Below are 19,806 nucleotides of genomic sequence, written 5' to 3'. Positions count from 1 at the left end.
ATGTACCCTTATGCAAAATAATTAAACCTAATGGAATCTAACATAACCTAATGCTATCTAATGGAACATAATGCAATCTAATGTAACCTAATGCAATCTAATGAAACCTAATTAAATCTAATGTACCCTAATTCAATTTAATGCGTTTTAGCACATTTTAATGCATTGTAAAGAAATATAGTGCCATCAAGTAAAAACTTGATGCATTCTAATACTGTCAAAAAGGTTAAATTATAGTTTATAGATCTTCTATGGCAACTAATCAGGAATGTTCAAATTTAAATTTCTATACCAATTCATTTTTAAATTTCAACGCAGTCATTCAGCAGCCAGGGAGGTCGCGACTTTGCTTAATCGGTTTTTGAGGCTTTCCCTCGAGCGAAACCGAAGTCGGGCAACGCTGGCCGCCAACACACAGATTATCTTCAGCCACCATCCGTGCTACTCTCACCTGTGTCATTCCTGTTGCCAACCTTTGTGCTCATCCGTGCGTTGGATTATTGTCTTGTGGCTCCGTACGGATGATGGAACTGCACTAGGCACTACCACCTACTAGACGACTCCTCACCTGGGCCCAGAAGAGCTTGCACTTCTGTTTTGAAGCCGTAAGTCGCTATCCTCCCTGTGCCGTGGTTCAGTGACTGCTTCTTGAAGTGTCTTAAGTCGGCTTTGCTAAGTTCCTCTAAAATTAGACATTCATCCAGCTAAATTTTGTTTTGATGACTGATTTAATTGATGACTGATTTAATTGATGACTGATTTAATTGATGACTGATTTAATTGATAACTGATTTAATTGATAACTCGTTGAAATTTGCTTCGTTCAAATTCATAATTGAATAAACATATAACTGTGAGGCATAATTGATTACCAATTTATTTCTCATTTTTTACTCGGTATTGACCAACTCTTATTAATAGTTCTATCTAGGATGAGTGTCCTGATGAGATAGGTCGTGTGGAAGAAGGAGTGGCGCAGCTCGATTTGCCCCTTCCGTGCACAGCTCCAGCAATTTGGTTTATTTTATTTTCAATAAATTGTATAAAGATTTATTATCATGCCCAATCGTTGTTTCCCTGTCCTCGCCACGACATTATTTTCATCAAATACATTCTAATTCAGTCTATTCAATTTTACTGAATTAAGTTGGCTAGAATTGTGCTGGAATGATTTGATTGCTTGCATTGAATTAGGTTGAATTAAATTATGTTGGATTGAATTGGGTTGGATTGAATCGAGCTGGGTATGGTTGAATTTGGTTGGGTGTGGTTGAATTGGATTAGGTTGAATTGAATTATGTTGGATTGAATTGGGTTGGGTTGAATTGAGTTGGTATGGTTGAATTTGGTTGGGTTGAATTGAGTTGGTATGGTTGAATTGAGTTGGGTGTGCTTGAATTGGGTTGAATCAAGTTGGAATGAGTTGAATTGGTTTTGGTTGAATATGGTTTGATTGAGTTGAACTTAGTTTAATTTTGGTTGAATTGAGTTTGGTGGGGTTGAATCTGGTTGGATTGAATTGGGCTGATTTGAATTGGGCTGATTTGAATTGGGTTGGGTTGAATTTGGTTGGGTTGAGTTGCTTTTGGTTGGATTGGGTTAAGTTTGATTATATTGGGTTGGGTAAAAGTTGGTTAGGATGAATTGAGTTGGGTTGCATTGGTTTGGGTTGAATTGGCTTGGGTTGTACCGTTGTATTGGCTTGGGTTAAATTGGTTAGGATAGCATTGGGTTGGGTTTGGTTGAATTGATTTGGGTTGCATTGGGTAGGGTTTGGTTGCATAGGGTTGGGTAGGGTTTGGTTGCATAGGGTTGGGTTGGGTTTGGTTGCATTGGGTTAAGTTCAGTTAGATTCAGTTGGGTTAAAACTCAGTTGGGGAAATTGAGTGAGGTTGAATTGGGTTTGCTTGGTTTGGGTTGCACTGGGTTGGGTTTGGTTGGAATGGGTTTGGTGACCTGGGTTTGGATTTGGTATGCGCTATGATGCATAGTTCAGGTGGCTAGATTAATGATGTAGTCTGTTGATTTAAAATGATTTATCATAAGCTGCTTTGTTATCCATTGTCAGTGCCGTGAGGCTCACTCAATGCAAGCACTCAAATATACGCACTCAGAACCCTGAGAACTGCACACTACTTTGAGTAGCTTAGGTAGCTCTGAGCGGGTGTGCTTGGGTGTTCAAATGTACACTCTCACAGCCATCAGAACTGCACCCTACAGCGCGTAGTTCCACTGGCTCTGAGCGCATATGCTTGGGTGCTCAAATATACGCTATCACAGCCATCAAAACTGCATGCTACAGCTAGTAGGTAGTTTAGGTGGCTTTGAGCGCTTATGCTTTGGGGCTCAAATGTAGCTCATGCAGCCATTGTAACTACATGCTACCACGCATAGTTCTGATTGTACCTTGTAGATCAATATGGTGCATTGGCCATATTGATCGTATGTCGCGATGTATGAAACAGTAAAATTGGTAAGCGGCATTCAGTGGCATCCACCTCAGCATCTTTGGTGCATGAAATTTGCGTCCTTGACCATGTTGTTCCATGCTTCAGTCTGGGAGGCAGGAAGTGGTTGAATATTGCAAGATCTTTGGTGACACATCAGCAGCAAAATTTATGCCTCCAGAAGATCTTGCCAATACATTTGGATTAAAATTATTGCATTTTAGATGTTTGTCAGTATTCTGCCAACTATTTAGAAAATAGTTGAAAATCTGAAAGACTGCAAGCATAAACAGTAAGTTTTCTGCATAGTGGCAAAGCAGAAAGTTTTTTAGACTCTCCTTTAATTCAATTTCAAGTCCTATAAGTATAAGTAGACCAGGTAAGTAAGATGAATACCACCATCATCATACATAAGATATTGGCTTAAATCTTGAGTAAAGGAGCAAATTAAAAATGAACTGATTCTAAAAAATCACTGGTTTGCCACTATGGTTTTCCAGTATGTTAGATGGATCAGGATGCAGTGAAGCTTCTCTGGAAAAAAGTTGCAATGAGTAAGTGTAAGTGTTGCATTGCATCATGCATGCAGCAGAGAGAGTAAGGGATATACTATCAAAATTGTTAGCAGCATTTTCTTGTTAACATTCCACTGTGCAGAGAGTGAACGAGGATTTAAAGACCTACGGCGACGCATTATCGGCAAAATTTTCGCCTTCAGAAGATCTTGCTGACACATTTAGATTGAAATTCTTGCATTTAATATATTTCTCAGTCTTCAGCCAACTATTTAGAAAAAAAGTAAGGTTTCCGGTACGTTGGATGGATTACGATGCAGCAAAGCTTGTCCGGAAATCAGTTGCGATGAGTTCCCGCAAAAAATGTAAACAACATTTTTTCGATTGCGTAGTTTCGGTCGCATTAGAGCGGTCAGACTGCTTTATTACTTGTTCAGTTGACACTTGCTGTACAACTGGACTGTTTTAGGGTAAAATTAGTTATTTGGGGTAACACGTGCATGCAACCTTGTAATAAGTTCGTGGCTTGTAAATAGTTCGTCATTACTCAGTTTAAATGGCTTTTCATTAAAAATTACCCAGCGACGCATCTTTGAAATGGCCGGCGACGCTTTGGGCTTAAAAATCCATATATTGCCGACGCTGCATCCACCCTCTGCATAGTGGTTAACATTTACCCTGAAATTACCCAGCAACACATCTTGAAAATGGCTCGCAACATCTTAGGCTAAAAATCCATATTTTGGTGATGCAACTTGCAAATTCTGCACCCTGGCTTTCCCCCATGGTCAGGAAGATGTGCCAGGTGCGCGGGAATTTATTTTGTCATTTTAACGACCTGTGCGGTGTGCCGTACTATGCTGGTAAAAAAATGTGCCGTGCGCCGTACTTTAGAAAGCTAAAATAGTTCTACAATTTTGGTCGACAATATACGTGAGTATATTGACTACGCGAGTCAAACTGACAATAATAAAATGTAAGACATGTCCGGGTTACTTCTGACTCTTCCGCTTGTCCGCTTAAAGCAAATAACCATCACAAACTTCGCCATTTCTCCCAAAATTATAAACACATAAGTCGCCAGTTATGTTTGGGATAGATTATAAATAAATTTCATTTATCATTAAAATCAGGGAGTACAAGCAAAACGAACCTCTGTTAAAGTCTGTTTACTGCGTTTCACCTCGGTATGACCCAAGGTTCGAAGGGAAAATATTTTCGCGGAAATAAAGTATCGCCCAAACGCAGTTCATCAAGCAGAATGAAAAAATTTGTTTCGCTCAACGAATGTTCATCATGTTGATTTGAAATCTCAAAACTAATAACAAATCAATTGTTGAAAACCACTATGCAGAGGGTGGATGCAGCGTCGGCAATATATGGATTTTAAAACCCAAAGCGTCGCCGGGTAATTTTTAATGAAAAGCCATTTATGCTGAGTAATGACAAACTATTTACAAGCCACGAACTTATTACAAGGTTGCATGCACATGTTACCCCAAATAACTAATTTTACCCTAAAAACAGTCTTGTATAAAAGTATTTTATTTCATACATAGTTATATTATTACAACATGGTATTCATTTTAAATACCAAATGGCAATAGCAAATACTGAATAGCAATTGCAAATATTATCATTAATATGAACTGTCAACTGATGACAGAGAAATCACGCTTGACAAACCATTCTAATGAAAAATAATACTTACAAAAAGAATCCTTAACGGGGAAAGACCCTATTGTTTTTGTATAATACTTTATTGCAGCCATATTTCTTCAAATATTTGAAAATGTCGTAATAAACTTTTTATTTTGGGTCTATTTATGCCCGAATTTATGGTATTTCGGCCGTTGATACCAGTCATACCACCCTGCACCCGCTACTCGCCGTAACTACGGTCCTGCTGGTCCGTCAATGCGTGATAATTAGAAAACCTTTAATTTTAGTTAAGTTTCCATGTTTATTCATCTTGAGCTTCAAATGGCATTCATATAAAGTTTGAAGATAAACATACCCCATCGAATTTGGTGTTGTAGAACAGAGTTTTTTTATTAAGCCTTTTATATATTATCCGCACTGCGACATTATACATAGCGCTATCAGAATTTTTACTGCTTGACTCGTTCTTTTCCAAATACTTAAGCGTCAAGTTTTAACGGACTACTCAGGCCTAACTTCGTCAAATCTGAACCAATTCCTAGGTTCAACCAACGCCTTCAAGAACAGACTAGACAAAGCTATATAAGAGCATATGTTCAGTCTTTAAAAAATGCATAGCAATTTACGGACTGGCAATAAGTTCAGCAGCTATCTCAATCAATCGTCAGTTATGGAAAGATCGGGTACCGAAGGCCGGATCCCTTGTGAATCAAGTCACGAAAAGTACAAGAATCGGCAATAGGCCATGGGCCTATTTCTTCAGTGCCGACACTTCTATTCTATTCTAGGTTAAAAGTATGCATTAAAGTTGGTACCAGAATTTTCAATCCTCCCACTATCACCGCTATGGTCGTTCGCTTCGGTGGCCCCTCAGGGGGGACTTCTGACGGATGTCGCGTTCCTAGGGGGATTGTTCCTGAGCGCCCCACCGCTGAGCTCGCGGTGTCTGACTGCAGATCTCAGTTGCGGGATCAAGTTGTTATGTAGGTAGGATTTCTTACATTTCCCTTCTCCGTCTTGCTCGTGCGGCGGCCGATGTCCCGTGTAAGCGACCTCTTGGTCGAGTGTCTTGGTTTCTGTTACTTTTCACCTGTCCCTCCTTGTCACTTCGTCTCTTTGAGATGCTAGCGCTGCTTCTTTCGAGCCAGCTTCAGCGGGCTGGACATCTGAGACGTTCCACCCCTTGTGGGTGATGAACAATTTTTGATTTGAGGAACTTTTGATAATTGAGGCCTTCCACCTTTTTTCATCTCGACTTCTGGTGCGAGATAGCTATATAGCTGAAGCGCTAGTATACATGTAGCCACTAAATTCCAACTCCAACTCGCTTTGGTGAGAGTACAGTGAAGCTCAGCTCGGTCGCATTGTAATTTTTGTCGCGCAATACAGGTTTAAATTGCATCCGTGCAACCAACGGCTGCACATAACCGTAGTTATGTGCTGGCAATCTATTACATACAGAGCAGAGCAGCCTTTTTTGACAACACATAATTAAATAAAAAGAATCTTGATTGTGAGATGTTTTATTAAGTTAGTCGAGTAACATAATTGGTTATAATAAAATTGCAACCTTCACATTGGAATGATGGGCAGCGAAGTAGAGTGAAACCCAATTTCAGTGCAACTTCACTTGGGTATTTCATAAACCCAATAAATAATCCCATTGTGGCAGAAATTTCTCGCAAAATACATGTTTAATATGCTGCAAATAATGTGCGATGAATTTACTCGGCAAAATAGTGCACCGACAAAAAGGCAGGTGTATAAAGAAGACTCTAAAATATTAGCCTATGTCCGCTATAAACCACCACTTGTACATGACGCAGCATTTTGTTCATGTTTGAAGTGTCACATATACAACCTCAAGGTAATTGTAAGTGCCACGAACTTATAAGCAGATTAAGCTCAAAACCTAATGAATTTTAAAGGTGCATAACATGCGAATATCTATCTTTCTTTTGATAACCACAAACACAACACAAGACAGAAGAGATCTAAGAGATAGCGAAGTATGTGGGTGGCAATTTTTGGTGGGTGAATATGCTATGCTATGGTTATACACGATACACACTCGCATTGATGTTCACAGTAATAGTAAATACCAGACTGCCATTTAGCAGCGTGTTGATTAACATATCGATATCAACTTTCTGCGCTTTACAAGTAAATGATGACTTCATGCATGAAAGTCAAAAGTTCACACAGAACAAAAAACTCGAAAGTTAAGTGAGATTTCATTTCAGATACTAAATAACTACTAACAAAACATTCAAAATCATCTGCAACTATTATACTCAACATATATTCATCAGAATTTTTTTGCCTCATAAATTGCGTTCAATATAGAGAATAAAAGCTTTACCTCAAGTCCCAGATGTTGCAGGGAACGCACGCCCAACTACGCACTTGATCAGACACAGACACATGAAAGCGTCAATGTAATTTAAAGTAAAACCTGACAAAAGTAATCAAAATAAACAGAGGGAATGTGCTGGCTTGAACACATCATCATGAGGCAAAGTAGGCAAGGTAAACTGATGCAATAACGGTCAGTTGATGAGAAACGAATATAAAGATTAATGAAACCAAGAAGCAGGAAAAAATTTCTTAAGCTTTAGATATTCATTCTAAACTTTAACTTTTGTGCATCAGAATTGTTCAAAAAATATCACAAGAAGTAGGCTATACGCAGATATATGACACTCCTGAAAACAACATGTCAATGCAAGCCTGTTATCTCAGGTCTCCATCTTATAAATGTTATGCATTTGTAAACATTATTGCCCCAAGTACCTTGAAGTATACCATCACCGCGCGTGAGATATTGAATTGGATCTTTTATCAGATTATTTAATGAAAAGAAACAAAATGCACATTGTGTAAATTGCTGCCTAGCGTGAAAGTCACATAAAATCGGAAAGCTTGTAAACAAATTCAATCTAAGCTCACTCTCTGTCTACAAGTGTACCAACATTTATTCACTCCCCCGTGTAGTATCTCCTATTAAATGCCCCAGTAACTATAGTGCAAATTTCACAGTCATAGACATAGATATATGGCTCAATTCAAACAATCATTTACTGGTATATCACAACTTAACTTCCTCGAAATATAAATTAAATAACCCCAATGAGCTACGACCAAAACATATTCTAAAAAACGCAATACCCATCTAATCACAAACGAGCTTACAAAACGGACAAAAATAGCGACGTTAAGAGACAACAAATGAGCTGCACATCAACGCTGAATTATTTCACGCTGGCATCACGGTGCTCAGATGGGAAATAATTTGAAGGCTTCAACCAACACCGATTGGCTCTGATTATAAAAATTTAAGCGGGTTAACAAGTGTAAATATTATATTCAAGAAAATTATATCCCTAAAAATTCTGTTATCATGCGAAAAAAATTAATATCATGCACATGGAGAAGAACGACTCTTAAAATTCGTGATCATTCCAATGAAGAAATTTATTTATTTTTATTGAAATGAACTTACGTGTGATTAAGATCTTCACAAACTCATTACAACCGATGGACGTTACTACCCATGGGCGTATGGTCGACTGAAGCAAAGTTATCCATATATATATATAGTGTCATTGTTAAAAACATCAAATTTAGGATAGGAATATTCAGGGAATACCGCGGATAAAATGATTCTTTTCGGCTAAATTTTTACTCGGCCACAGATTCTCATTTTCAATAAAAATTTCTCTCAATCGGACATAAAAACAACGAATATTATGGATAAATGTTGTGTTGGAAAATAATGAAAAATCATAAAGGAGAGAAATTCACAGGAGAGCAAGTTAAGACGTGACAAGTACGCTTGTTAGCCAGAAGATATATTAGATTTATATAAATTAGCGAGAAGTCCAAGCGACATTAACTTAGCAGCAACATTGGTGCTTAACTTAACTAGGTCGATTGTATCGATCACACGAATATTGAATTAAATAGCAGATACACAAAAGTGAACCCCCACCCCAAGGTAGCTGGTTGCCAAGTTTTCTTTGGATATTCAATGAAAGGAATAAATTCATGTGTGTGTAAATTTAAGATAAGTTACACATTCCCCATAATTTTTTTGTTATCTACCGTAACTGGATTTCAAATATCAATGACGGTGAAAACACATAGATAAAGCAATCTTCAATAAAAGTTATTTGATCAAGCATTATTTAACTGCATTCATATTAAAATAAACAAGAATTTTTATATTCAAAGCGCACGTGAAACCGCAAAATAGAAATTCACTTTCCAAGGCGGTTGCCAATTTAGAGTGGATCCAGCAAAATTGTCTTCCATCTTTAGTATTGGTATACTTTTTTAACAAGAAAATACTTGAGGCAAGCATAAATGCTTCAGAAACTTGAGACCTTTTCTTATCTATTTTCCAACTACTCTCAGTAAAGACGAGGAGTATAATGGAGACGAGCATAGGGAAGTCTAGAAAGTTTTTCTATGCAGAGCTCTTGCTCCATCTTCTTCATACTCTCGTTTGCTAAGCCACATCCTCTTGAAGGTGTCGAGCGAGGCGAGGATGCTACCACCGATCCATGTCGAGTAGAGACGCTCGGCAGGCGCCGAAATCCTGATTTTGACTTCCTTGGGGGCGGCGCGCTTCACTTCTGTCAATAGGCGGTCGCCGAAGCCTCTGAACAAGCTGGAACCACCTGCAATTACATACAAACAATTTACGACGCGAAACCTTAGGAAATATTTTGGTACAATCTGTTTAAATTCGATGCGGTCACTAGAGAAATTTCGAAAAATATTCCAATAAATTACTTCAATTTGGGTAAATCGATTGACTTTCGTTTTAAAAAGGGCTTGAAAGCAATGACAATCGTAGGGCAATCGTTCACATGCTGCAGCCTCAGACTACGAATGACATGCCTTCATACATAATAATTATTTTGATGCGAAACAGGAAAAAATAATAGGAACGGTCAAACAAAAATCAAGCAACGAAAAGTAAAGATCGTTAATACGCAACAATTTGTAAATTTGAAGTAATAATTGAAGACAAAAGTGTAAGTAGAGCAATATTATTTTCCCTTTCGATTTCCCTCAACAGGGTTAACCAAGTTCAAACCCAGATCATTCAGTAATCTGATTTAATTTATCTCTGAAAGTAACTGAGATGAACGTCGGTACAGGCATTAACATCCTAAAATGCAAGTAAAAAAAACATAATAATGACTATCAATTATGGATAAACACAGCAAATAATAATTATAATCAGAGAAGAAGAATCATTCTCAGCTGAGCAACATCTCGACAGAAACCTGCAAAAATATTTTGAAGTGTCTCATTTTTAGCCCAGCGGAGAAGATAGCATATGAGTCGATAGTTCTACAAAATATGAAGTAATGATCCCTTAATAAAGAACAAATAGACCATAAAAAGAAGCACGGCAGTACCTGAGATGACCAGGTTCTGGAAGAGTAGCCTGCGCAGGTCCAGGTCGCTCTTATGGACGGCCATGACCAAGACCTCGTGGGCGCCCTCGCACTCGCTGCCCACCAGGTCAGGTCTAAACAGCACTTCAGGCGCCCGGAAGCGGGCTGGGCCGATCTACAAAAATGTTCACTTATTAAAAAAAGATAAAAAGTTGTACAATGTTTGTATTTAAAATTAAGAATATGCCAACTATCGTGAGCAACAATTAGATTGCATGCATCATTGTTCCTAATGAAGTAATACAAATCATGAAAAGGGTAAGCATAGCCCAAATGCTTATTCAGTACCAAGGTATGAAGGTATGTTTTTTTCACAATACTGATAATATATAAAGCAACTTCAGATTCGTTATCTTTCCTCTTAAACATACTCTGCCAAAAAAAATGTTCAAGCTTGGTTTCAAGTATTGATGGGACCAATGCACCATTTTATAATCTTACATAAGCTGCTTTGCTAAAAAATTGCCTCCCTCCCCCCCAGTTATTGCAAAGTTTGATCAGCACAAATCTCAGTTTTGTTTTAAACGAAGGCAGCTTTATTGTAGAAAAAAAGACGACGAGAAAATGCGGTTCCGTCGACGAGAAAATGCGCTCTCTGTCACTCACTGCAGTGAGTACTGAGTTATATTTTTTAGATATTGCCCTGAGTCCTGCACAAAGCATCATTTTTCCTTCAACATAAATGCTGCTTGGTGAAAAAAATTCCCAGGACTTGGTGGAAAGTTTGACCTGCACAAATGTCTATTTGTATTTCAAATGAAGGCAGCTTAATATAAGAAAAATGTCTGGAACTTTGTTTCAAGCAATGAAATAAACAAATTCATATGAATGCTGCTTTGTTTTAAAAATTTTTAGAATTTGGTTTCAACTATTGACCCTAGGAAGCTCTGTTTTACTCTTCATATAAAATCTTAGATTAAAAAATGACCTGGACAGAGGAGCCGTCAGGCAGGGTGTAGCTGAGTCGCTCATTGTCAGCAGTCTCCTCTCGCTGGGCACAGGCGGCGAGGTAGCAGGCGCGCTCCTTCATGCAGCGCACCACCTCGAACTCCGCCGTCGTGTTGAGGCAAAGTCCTTCCTTGCGCAACAGCAGCTTCAGGTACCTGCAATCAGGCAACCATTCTAGGAATACTGCTTCATATTTTCAGTATCAATGTGGCCAGGACACTTAATTGTATTAGGAATACAAAGGTCATTGAAGCCCAACACAAGCTCATATATTACACGCTCCACTAATATATTCCACTTTGCCTGCAACACGTTGTCTAAGCTCAAATGAATTCAATTGTGTTTGTAATCTAAAGTATGACACAGATTAATATTCCTCAAAAGTGTACCAACAATGTACTGCCATAAGTATTAGAAGATTTTCAGAAGTGGGTTTTCAGTGCACTGCAGTGACGAATTCCATATTTTACACACGTATGACGAAATAAAATGCACGATTTTCGAAACAAAAAATCAGAACGCACTATTTATTTCGCCACCTTTCTATAGAAAACATTCATGTTCTTACTAGGTAATTTTGGCAAATTATAGATGCATAGGTATTATAGATGCAGGATTTGTATATTATAGATGACGTAAGGATCGTGCGCATGTAAAATATTTCTTCGTTGATGAATGAAAGGAAGTCCAATACCCGGTACTCAGAAATTATTCGACCAGCAAGAGATAAAACAAACCTAGTGACGTCTCTGCCTGCAATATCTGATCGCATGATGGAATGAGGCAGAGCGAAGCCCTCGTAGATGGGTACAGCGTGCGTGACACCATCACCACAATCCAACACCACACCTGTGGTGCGGCCAGTAGCGTACCTGCAATACACATCACACCTCAGATATACAGCTGTGATTACTTTATCACACTATTAAACAACATTGAGCAGCCAATTCATGCTACATTCTAACAACAGCATTCCACTAAGATGATAACTTAATCATCTTAGGTATTATCGTAATTTCAGCATTCAACTAAGATTCTGACTCATTAACTGGTCGCTAAGCATCGACTGCCACAAACGTACAGACTGAGGACTGCTTGCATGCTGACAAACAGAGCGGGCACATTGAAGGTCTCGAAGAAAATCTCGGCTGCCTTTTCTCTATTCCGGCGGGGGTTGAGGGGCGCCTCTGTCAGCAGCACAGGATGCTGGAAAAGACAAATTATATCTCAAAACATCTATTAGAAGAACATTATCAAACAATTAATGAATATTTCCTAAATAAAATAAAGTATTTGCACTGATTAGAGCAAAGTAACACATAGGTATGTAGGCATATAATGCAGCAATCGATCTCTTACCTCTTCTGAAAAAGTTTGAAGCTGATCTTTACTGTAAATGTACTGCCATATTTTTTCCATGTCATTCCAATCAGTCACAATGCCATTACCTCTTCTGAAAAAGTTTGAAGCTGATCTTTACTGTAAATGTACTGCCATATTTTTTCCATGTCGTTCCAATCAGTCACAATGCCATGTTCCATGGGGTACCTGGGCAAGAATGAATTGTTATAAAGTTTTCTTGCAGAGGGATATAAAAAATATGATATGTAGAATTTTTTTTAATAAAAGTGTACAGCAAATCATTTAATTAAAGAAATCTATTACAACTTGCAATAATTATGCGATGTTCATATTGTAGCTGAATTGAAAAAATTTAAACAAATAATCTATTTCTAGAAAAATATTTCAATTCAAAAATTATCCAAAGGAATTGTTGCACAACAACAAACTAAGTTTGTTATGGTCTTAAATGCCATGAATTACCCTAAAAAACTGCCATTGCAGCACGTTTTGACAATTTTTTTAAATTTTGGATTGATGAAAGTATTACAATAAGATCTGTTTTATCAAAGCAAGCCAGAAAAATCTTCAAACCCCATCATACTACTACCAAATCAAAGTTAACCAACTTTGAGCCTTGCTATACTTCCAGCTTATAAGTTAACATAACTGGAGTCTCACTTTACTCTCTCCTCATTGAAAATTTACTAGCCTCGAGATTCACTATCTCCCACATTTAAAAAAAAAACACTCTCTTCGTGCCTTCACCGAATTGAATGTTAACCAACCTAGACCCTAACTTTACTCTCACCTTATTGAAAGTAAACCACGATGTTCCTCAGCCTTGGGTCCCACAAAAAGATCTCCCTCCAGAGCTCCAGCCATAACACGAACATGTTTTGGACGACCAATACTGGAAAAGTTTTGGATCAATTACAGACATAAAGTTGAATGTTCAGACAAAGTGCGGTCTATAATTACAATTCACGTAGAGAGAAATAGAGACTTGAGGCTTGGACAAAAAAGTATTGAAGTAGGTATATAAATACTCAACAGTTTGGTCGCTGATCAATTTCATTAATGATCAAAGGATTAATGAAGTTTTATGATTGTTAAAAAAATTTTTTCTCAACTAATTTCATGCAATGGTTGGCATAAGCTAAAGTTACTAATATTTGACTTGTGTTATATTAATAACAATAATATTATTCATACATATAACCAAAAAAAATCAAACTTTAATCCACTGATGAGGAACTTAGAATCATATCTACCGGTACTAGCAACAAATCAATATACGTACGTTATCACTCAAAAAATTACCGACCTCAGAAGCACTGAAAATAAGTAGGTACATAAAAGATTGTTAAAAGTTCTACTGTGAATATATGTCACATAAACTTACTAGTTTGGAAAATGGCATTTTGGAACTTGGTCACCTGCGAACCCAGCTTTAATGACACCAGAACCCTGCAAACAAAATTTTCAGTTGACACACTTACACTTTAGCACTTTCAACCTACAGTGACAAAGAAAATTAAGATGACATTGTTGAAAACAAAAGATTCCCTCTCAAAAATAAAGTGGCACAGCAAGCATTCTAAATGCTTTACAATAAAAGTTTAACAGTGAAATTAGTTAGGGCATTAATTGCATGTCACTTCAGTATGTTGCTAAGTAATACAGCAAATACTGAAATCTGCTTTCAAGACACTTTGCTAATATCAACCAAATTATAACTATGTTTGATAAATACAAAATCAATGTGTAATAATAGTATACTAAATTGCCTCTGATGTGATGCAAAAAGATTTAGCTATTGTTTAGATAAAATTAAAGATATGACACAAAACTTCTTGTGGCTTGCCAGGCTTGCATGTTAAACCAGCATTGATCATTGTGGCCAGACATGACCACAATGCTCAAAGCAGCTGTGTTTTGCACCACAAACCAGTTTAATCAAGTTCTTAGATTAAAATTCAAGATTAGATTAAAAAATTGTAAATTTTTTTTTTTTTTTTGTTTTTTGCTACAGATCTTAGCAGGAGTATGTATGGTACTCTTTTCACACTTAAATCTCACTTTTCACTTTTCTTCTGGGATTTTTTAGAGGTAATAAATATATAATTTCTCAACCTGCTTTATGCTACATAGATAGGAAAAATGTTGAACTTTATCAACATTATGCCACTATTTCAAGTTTTGCAACATTTCAATCAGTTTAGCTGCTACAACATTTCTGCAAAATGAGGGATGACTGCCCAAATTTACCCCACATGTCCCTAAAGGGTGCAGGCCAGGATGTAAAGTAGGGCCTTTCAGGTTGAGATATCGGCATCTTTTCAAGCTCTCCATAAGCCACCTTGACCTTAAATCGGCGTCCATGGCCAATCTTAAATTATGGATTGCTCGATCAGCCCTGCCGTCACTGCACGCATCTTCAGCTTGTTTGATTGCTTGTATCTGTCACATGATCATAATGTGCATATGTCTGACGCGCCCCATGCATTATGCATACGATCATAATGTGCATACGTCTAACGCGCCCAATGCATTATGCATATGATCATATTGTGCATACGTCTGATGCGCCCCATGCGTTATGCATATGATCATAATGTGCATACGTCTGACGCGCCCAATGCATTATGCATATGATCATAATGTACATACATCTGACCCGCCCAATGCATTATGCATACAATCATAATGTGCATACATCTGGCGTGCCTAATGCGTTATGCATACGATCATGATGTGCATTCGTCTGACGCGCCCAATTCGATCTATTGCATTATAATGCTATCTTCTGCATTTTAACGCTATAGCATTCTAACACTATCTATTGCATTCTACAACAATCTATTGCGTTCTATTGCAATGTAACACAATCTATTGCGTTCTAACGTGATGTAACACAATCTATTGCATTCTGACACGATCTATTGCGTTCTAACGCGATCTATTGCATCCTACGCAATCTATTGCATTCCATTGCAATCTATTGCATTCCAACGCACTCTATTGCATTCCAAAGTGATCTATTGCATTTCAACGCAATCTATTGCATTTCAACGCAATCTATTGCATTCCAATGCAATCTATTGCATTCCAACATGATCTATTGCATTTTAATGCAATCTATTGCATTCCAACGTGATCTATTGCATTTCAATGTGATCTATTGCATTCTAACGCAATCTATTACATTCTAATGCAATCTATTGCCTTCTAACGCAATCTATTGCATTCTAAAGCAATGTAATGTAACCTAATGCAATATAATGTACTCTTCTGCAAAATAATTAAACCTAATAGAATCTAACATAACCTAATGCAATCTAAATTAATGTAACATAATGTAACCTAATGCAATCTAATGAAACCTAATTAAATCTAATGTACCCTAATTCAATTTAATGGGTTTTAATGCAACTTTTATGTAAGTAAAATTTTTTAATACGGCGAATATTTTTTTTGCTACAGACCTTAGCAGAAGTAACTTTTCAAAACAGCGTTTTTCACCATTTTTTTCAGGAATTTTTCAAAGCTAGTAAATGTCGTATTTTTCGACTGCCTTTATACTACATAGATAGGAAAAATGTTGACGTTTACGCCACTATATTTAGTTTTGCAATATTCCAATTAGTTTCGCTACTATAACAGTTTTACGCCGTGTCGGAGGTGCGTCCCGAGTTGCCCCGCCAGTCCCGAGTTGCCCCGGTTGACGGTAAGTTTTCTGCATAGTGGCAAAGCGGAAAGTTTTTTTAGACTCTCCTTTAGTTCAATTTCAAGACCTATCAGTATAAGTAGACCAGGTTAGTAAGATGAATACCAGCATCATCATACATAAGATATTGGCTTAAATCTTGAGTAAAGGACTCAAAGGAGCAAATTAAAAATGAACTGATTCTAAAAAATCACTGGTTTGCCACTATAGACTTTTCCAGTATGTTAGATGGATCAGGATGCAGTGAAGCTTCTCTGGAAAAAAGTTGCAATGAGTAAGTGTTGCATTGCATGCAGCAGAGATAGTAAGGGATATAGGGCCTACTATCAAAATTGTTAGCAGCATTTTCTTGTTAACATTTACCCTGAAATTACCCAGCAACGCATCTTGAAAATGGCTCGCAACATCTTAGGCTAAAAATCCATATTTAAGTGATGCAACTTGCAAATTCTGCACCCTGGCTCTTCCTTATTTATTATTCATTGCCCTGTCCCTGTTTGATGGTAGGGTAAACGCGGTATATTCCGACACATTAAGGACGCATCGAGAAATGAAAAACTATAAAAAAAACGTATGCGTTACGTAAGTTCTGTTGTTGCCACCATGTTTCAGATCGCGCCGACCGCGACGGGACGCCGATGTAAGGTCGAGATGGCTGATGAAGATCCTCAAAAGACGCCAATGTAAGGTCGAGGTGGCTGATAACAATTTTTAAAAGACGCCAATATCTCAAGCTAAAAGGCCATACTCTACAGACTGGTTCCCTTATTTGTTATTCATTGCCCTGTCCCTGTTTGATGGTATTAATAATTCACTATGATTATCATACATAAGAAATTGATTCAAATATCAAGTATATAAGGAAATGAACCAAGGCTAAAAAATCTCTGGCTGGCCATTATGTGTGTGGCTACAGGCAACTGGCTTCTGCGGAGTTCTGCCCACTTCAGTGCCCAGTTTTCTTAAACCAAAATTGCATAATACATATCCTTAAAATCCCAATTAGAGGAAAAAATATTTTTTAGGCAGTCAAATTATTTTTAGAAAATAGTAAGATTGTTTCATTTTTACATTTTTTAGCTTTGCTTGTACAAAGTAGAATTTTGCATTCCTTAATTGTGATTCACTCAGATTCAGGATTCTCTAACAGTAACAGTCTCGCATCTCCTGCCTCCTTGACATTAACTGCGTTGGCGTCAACTTGGCGTGTTCCATAAATGTGATAATATCGTTAACAGTCGACGAATCATCCTAAAATATATCTGCTTAACGTACTTACATTGTCAATAACTACTGGCTGATTGACTAAGACTTCATAAGGTTCCATGGTGCCTTGGGTGTGAGTACTGAGTTATGTCAACGAACAACAAGTGATCACGTCATACACTTGTTATTTCTGCGGGCTAATTCCCGGCTCGGAATACATATAAAGTTCTATTTAAAAACTTTTGCACGAGTTAAGATAACTTGTTCTGAATTTTTCACGATGTAACACAGAAATTGTATCATATTTTACATCAATAAAAACTATCCAACCCATATGCTATTGAAATCAGATTATACGTGTTCTCTCGCGGACAATTTTCAGGCCGACTATGCTTCTCAGAGATCGGATGAGCGATAAAAAGGGAATGCCTGCAAACGGCAGTGATACTTATTTAATAACGTAGTGACAATTTAAGTAACCGAGCGTTTAGCAACGCAAACATTACAGTAGAGGGTTGGGTGTTTGAGACCGGCAACACACTGTGGATATTCTGCGATGTTGAAATTGGTGACAAGTCTAACGGCGTAATCAATGCTGACACCATTATACTACTACAACTATGAGTATACTATGAATCCCATCAATTGGAATGCAGCTCAGATTAGGACGCCAGCTTAGGAATTGTGTTGAGAACCTTAATTGTGTTGAGAACCTTAATGGCGTTGAGAACTTTAATTTTGTAGACAACTTAAGGCGAGGGGCGTCAAAAATCATTCCAAGNTACTTGGAGCGCCAACGATGTCATCGGGGAGGCTGTTCCACATGTCGGTGATTCGAAGCGAGAAGAAATTTTGTCGCGTGGAGAAGTTGCGAAGAAGTTGCGTGGAGAAGTAGCATATAATCGCGAGTTTAAGAGAAAAGAAAATATCAGAAAATTCACCGGTTCTTTATAAAGGAAAACGTTTCAGAGTCCACCTCCATCGTCAGTTGTTACCCCAAGTCCTAGAAAGACATACACAATTAATTAGTAAAGTAAAATCCACTGTCAGGTATTAATATCAACTCAATAGCTTGTTTAGAATGCTTCTTCATGTGCGAATTTTTGGGATAAAAATGTCACCTTACTTGATATGAACTGACTGAACGAGACTGTTGATTTAACATNTAAAAGTTAAAAGCATAATTCGGACTAGGCTTCTAGGCGTTCTATTCAGGGCTAATTGGTGAAGAAAATTGGTAGCGCACGGCTGCGTCTTCCAAATGAACGAAAACTGGAATAATATCTCTAACTTAACCAAAACTTATTTCCCGTGCTACGTTTTAAGAAAATTTTGCACTACTTTTTTTCAGCTGTAACAATTTTTTTCGGTGGTTCTGAAAAATCGGGTTCATGCCGTCTCTGTAAAAATTGGGCTCATTGACGTCAGTAGTGACAAAATTTAATCAAAATTCGTTCGCTATTTCCATACTAATCCAGCAGACGCGGAACTTTAATCATTCAGAATGTATTCCAAACTTGATGACCGAAGCCACTAATCAATGAAAGCCAGTGAATTAAAATTTTACTGAAAAATTGTGTTTATGCTGTCCGGATCCGGATTAATCCACTTGCGATCTATTTTAGATATCGGTTCATGGACTACATTGGCCTGATTTCCATTAGAGTTAATTGGGTGCGAACCAAGGTAATACATTCATGCCCCACTTGCATGAGGTCCCTTCCCATGAGGTCCCAATTAATCTTCCAGTATACCTAGATTATCTATTATTGAAATATGCAGATCATTTCAATTGCATTGTTTTCAGTTTGGCCTGCGTGAATATTGCATTTCTGACCTAGGCTCCCAGTTCGTTGCTGGCTCTAACATCCTCCTGGAGGCTGGATTTGCTCCAAGATCAAAAAACTAAACTTTATCATAAAATTTATGGCTTAATATGCATTAGTTTTGGTCAATTTTACATGGGGTGGCGTAAGCTGGGCTCCATAGTGTTTGAAATCCTCGTTTGAAATGCAAGAAAATCTTCCTCTTCGATAGAAAAGTGATCTTGCCCGGAAGTCAAGTTGTAGGTATTTGATTGAAATTTGGCTTGTTAAAATCCACAATCCTCTTTTTCAATGCGAGCAAAATTTGCCACGTCTCTTGCAATCATTTCGACACTAGCGAAAATAGACAAAATCGTCACCAAAATTTAATTTATATTACTAGTACGATTTAGAGCTCTGCTGATTGAGTCCTTTTCTTCAACATCAATCCAAGATTCCTCTAGGTCGCTATTAATTTCACCACGAGCAACAAACGGGTTCTTCTGTACCTTTCTGTTAATCCACCTTGCATTACCGTCTGTTAGTTTCCTTGGACGACCAGGTCTTGGAAGGTTAGCACCAGCATGCTCGGATGATATCATCAGGATGATTGCTTCCTGATGATATTTCCAACTGTACTCTATCATAGATCAGGCTCCTTGGATATTATTCGATACCCCT

At 37.7% G+C, this 19,806-nt stretch overlaps 1 protein-coding gene across 2 annotated transcripts; it reads right to left on the bottom strand.

The window, feature by feature from the left end:
* Window positions 1-8,025: 8,025 nt before the first annotated feature.
* On the bottom strand, window positions 8,026-17,508 carry LOC108675343 (beta-centractin). Of its 2 annotated transcripts, XM_018163346.2 has the most exons (10): window positions 17,394-17,508; window positions 13,790-13,854; window positions 13,196-13,297; window positions 12,552-12,591; window positions 12,403-12,462; window positions 12,125-12,249; window positions 11,781-11,915; window positions 11,024-11,198; window positions 10,057-10,210; window positions 8,026-9,306 (listed from the first exon to the last, which is right to left on the bottom strand). In XM_018163346.2, exons 1-10 carry the CDS (start codon window positions 17,439-17,441, stop codon window positions 9,080-9,082), a joined length of 1,131 nt encoding a protein of 376 aa, XP_018018835.1. In that variant the 5' UTR covers window positions 17,442-17,508; the 3' UTR covers window positions 8,026-9,079. The 2 variants fall into 2 exon arrangements, with proteins under 2 accessions (XP_018018835.1, XP_018018834.1); XM_018163345.2 differs by lacking the exon at window positions 12,403-12,462 and having other exon boundaries at window positions 12,492-12,591.
* Window positions 17,509-19,806: the final 2,298 nt, after the last annotated feature.

The sequence above is a fragment of the Hyalella azteca genome, unplaced genomic scaffold (assembly GCF_000764305.2).
Source record: "Hyalella azteca isolate HAZT.00-mixed unplaced genomic scaffold, Hazt_2.0.2 contig3501, whole genome shotgun sequence".
NCBI lineage: Eukaryota > Metazoa > Arthropoda > Malacostraca > Amphipoda > Hyalellidae > Hyalella > Hyalella azteca.
The sequence above is the reverse complement of the archived record's forward strand: the minus strand, read 5'-3'. Positions and strand labels throughout refer to the sequence as shown.

Excerpts from the sequence above, each read along its gene's own strand:
- LOC108675343 (XM_018163345.2), bottom strand. The coding sequence starts at position 17,441 with ATGGAACCTTATGAAGTCTTAGTCAATCAGCCAGTAGTTATTGACAAT. Across the intron at positions 11,916-12,124 it reads ATGCAAGCAGTCCTCAGTCT|GTACGCTACTGGCCGCACCA; the intron begins GTACGTTTGTGG and ends TGTGTATTGCAG. Across the intron at positions 9,307-10,056 it reads CCAGAACCTGGTCATCTCAG|GTGGTTCCAGCTTGTTCAGA; the intron begins GTACTGCCGTGC and ends ATGTAATTGCAG.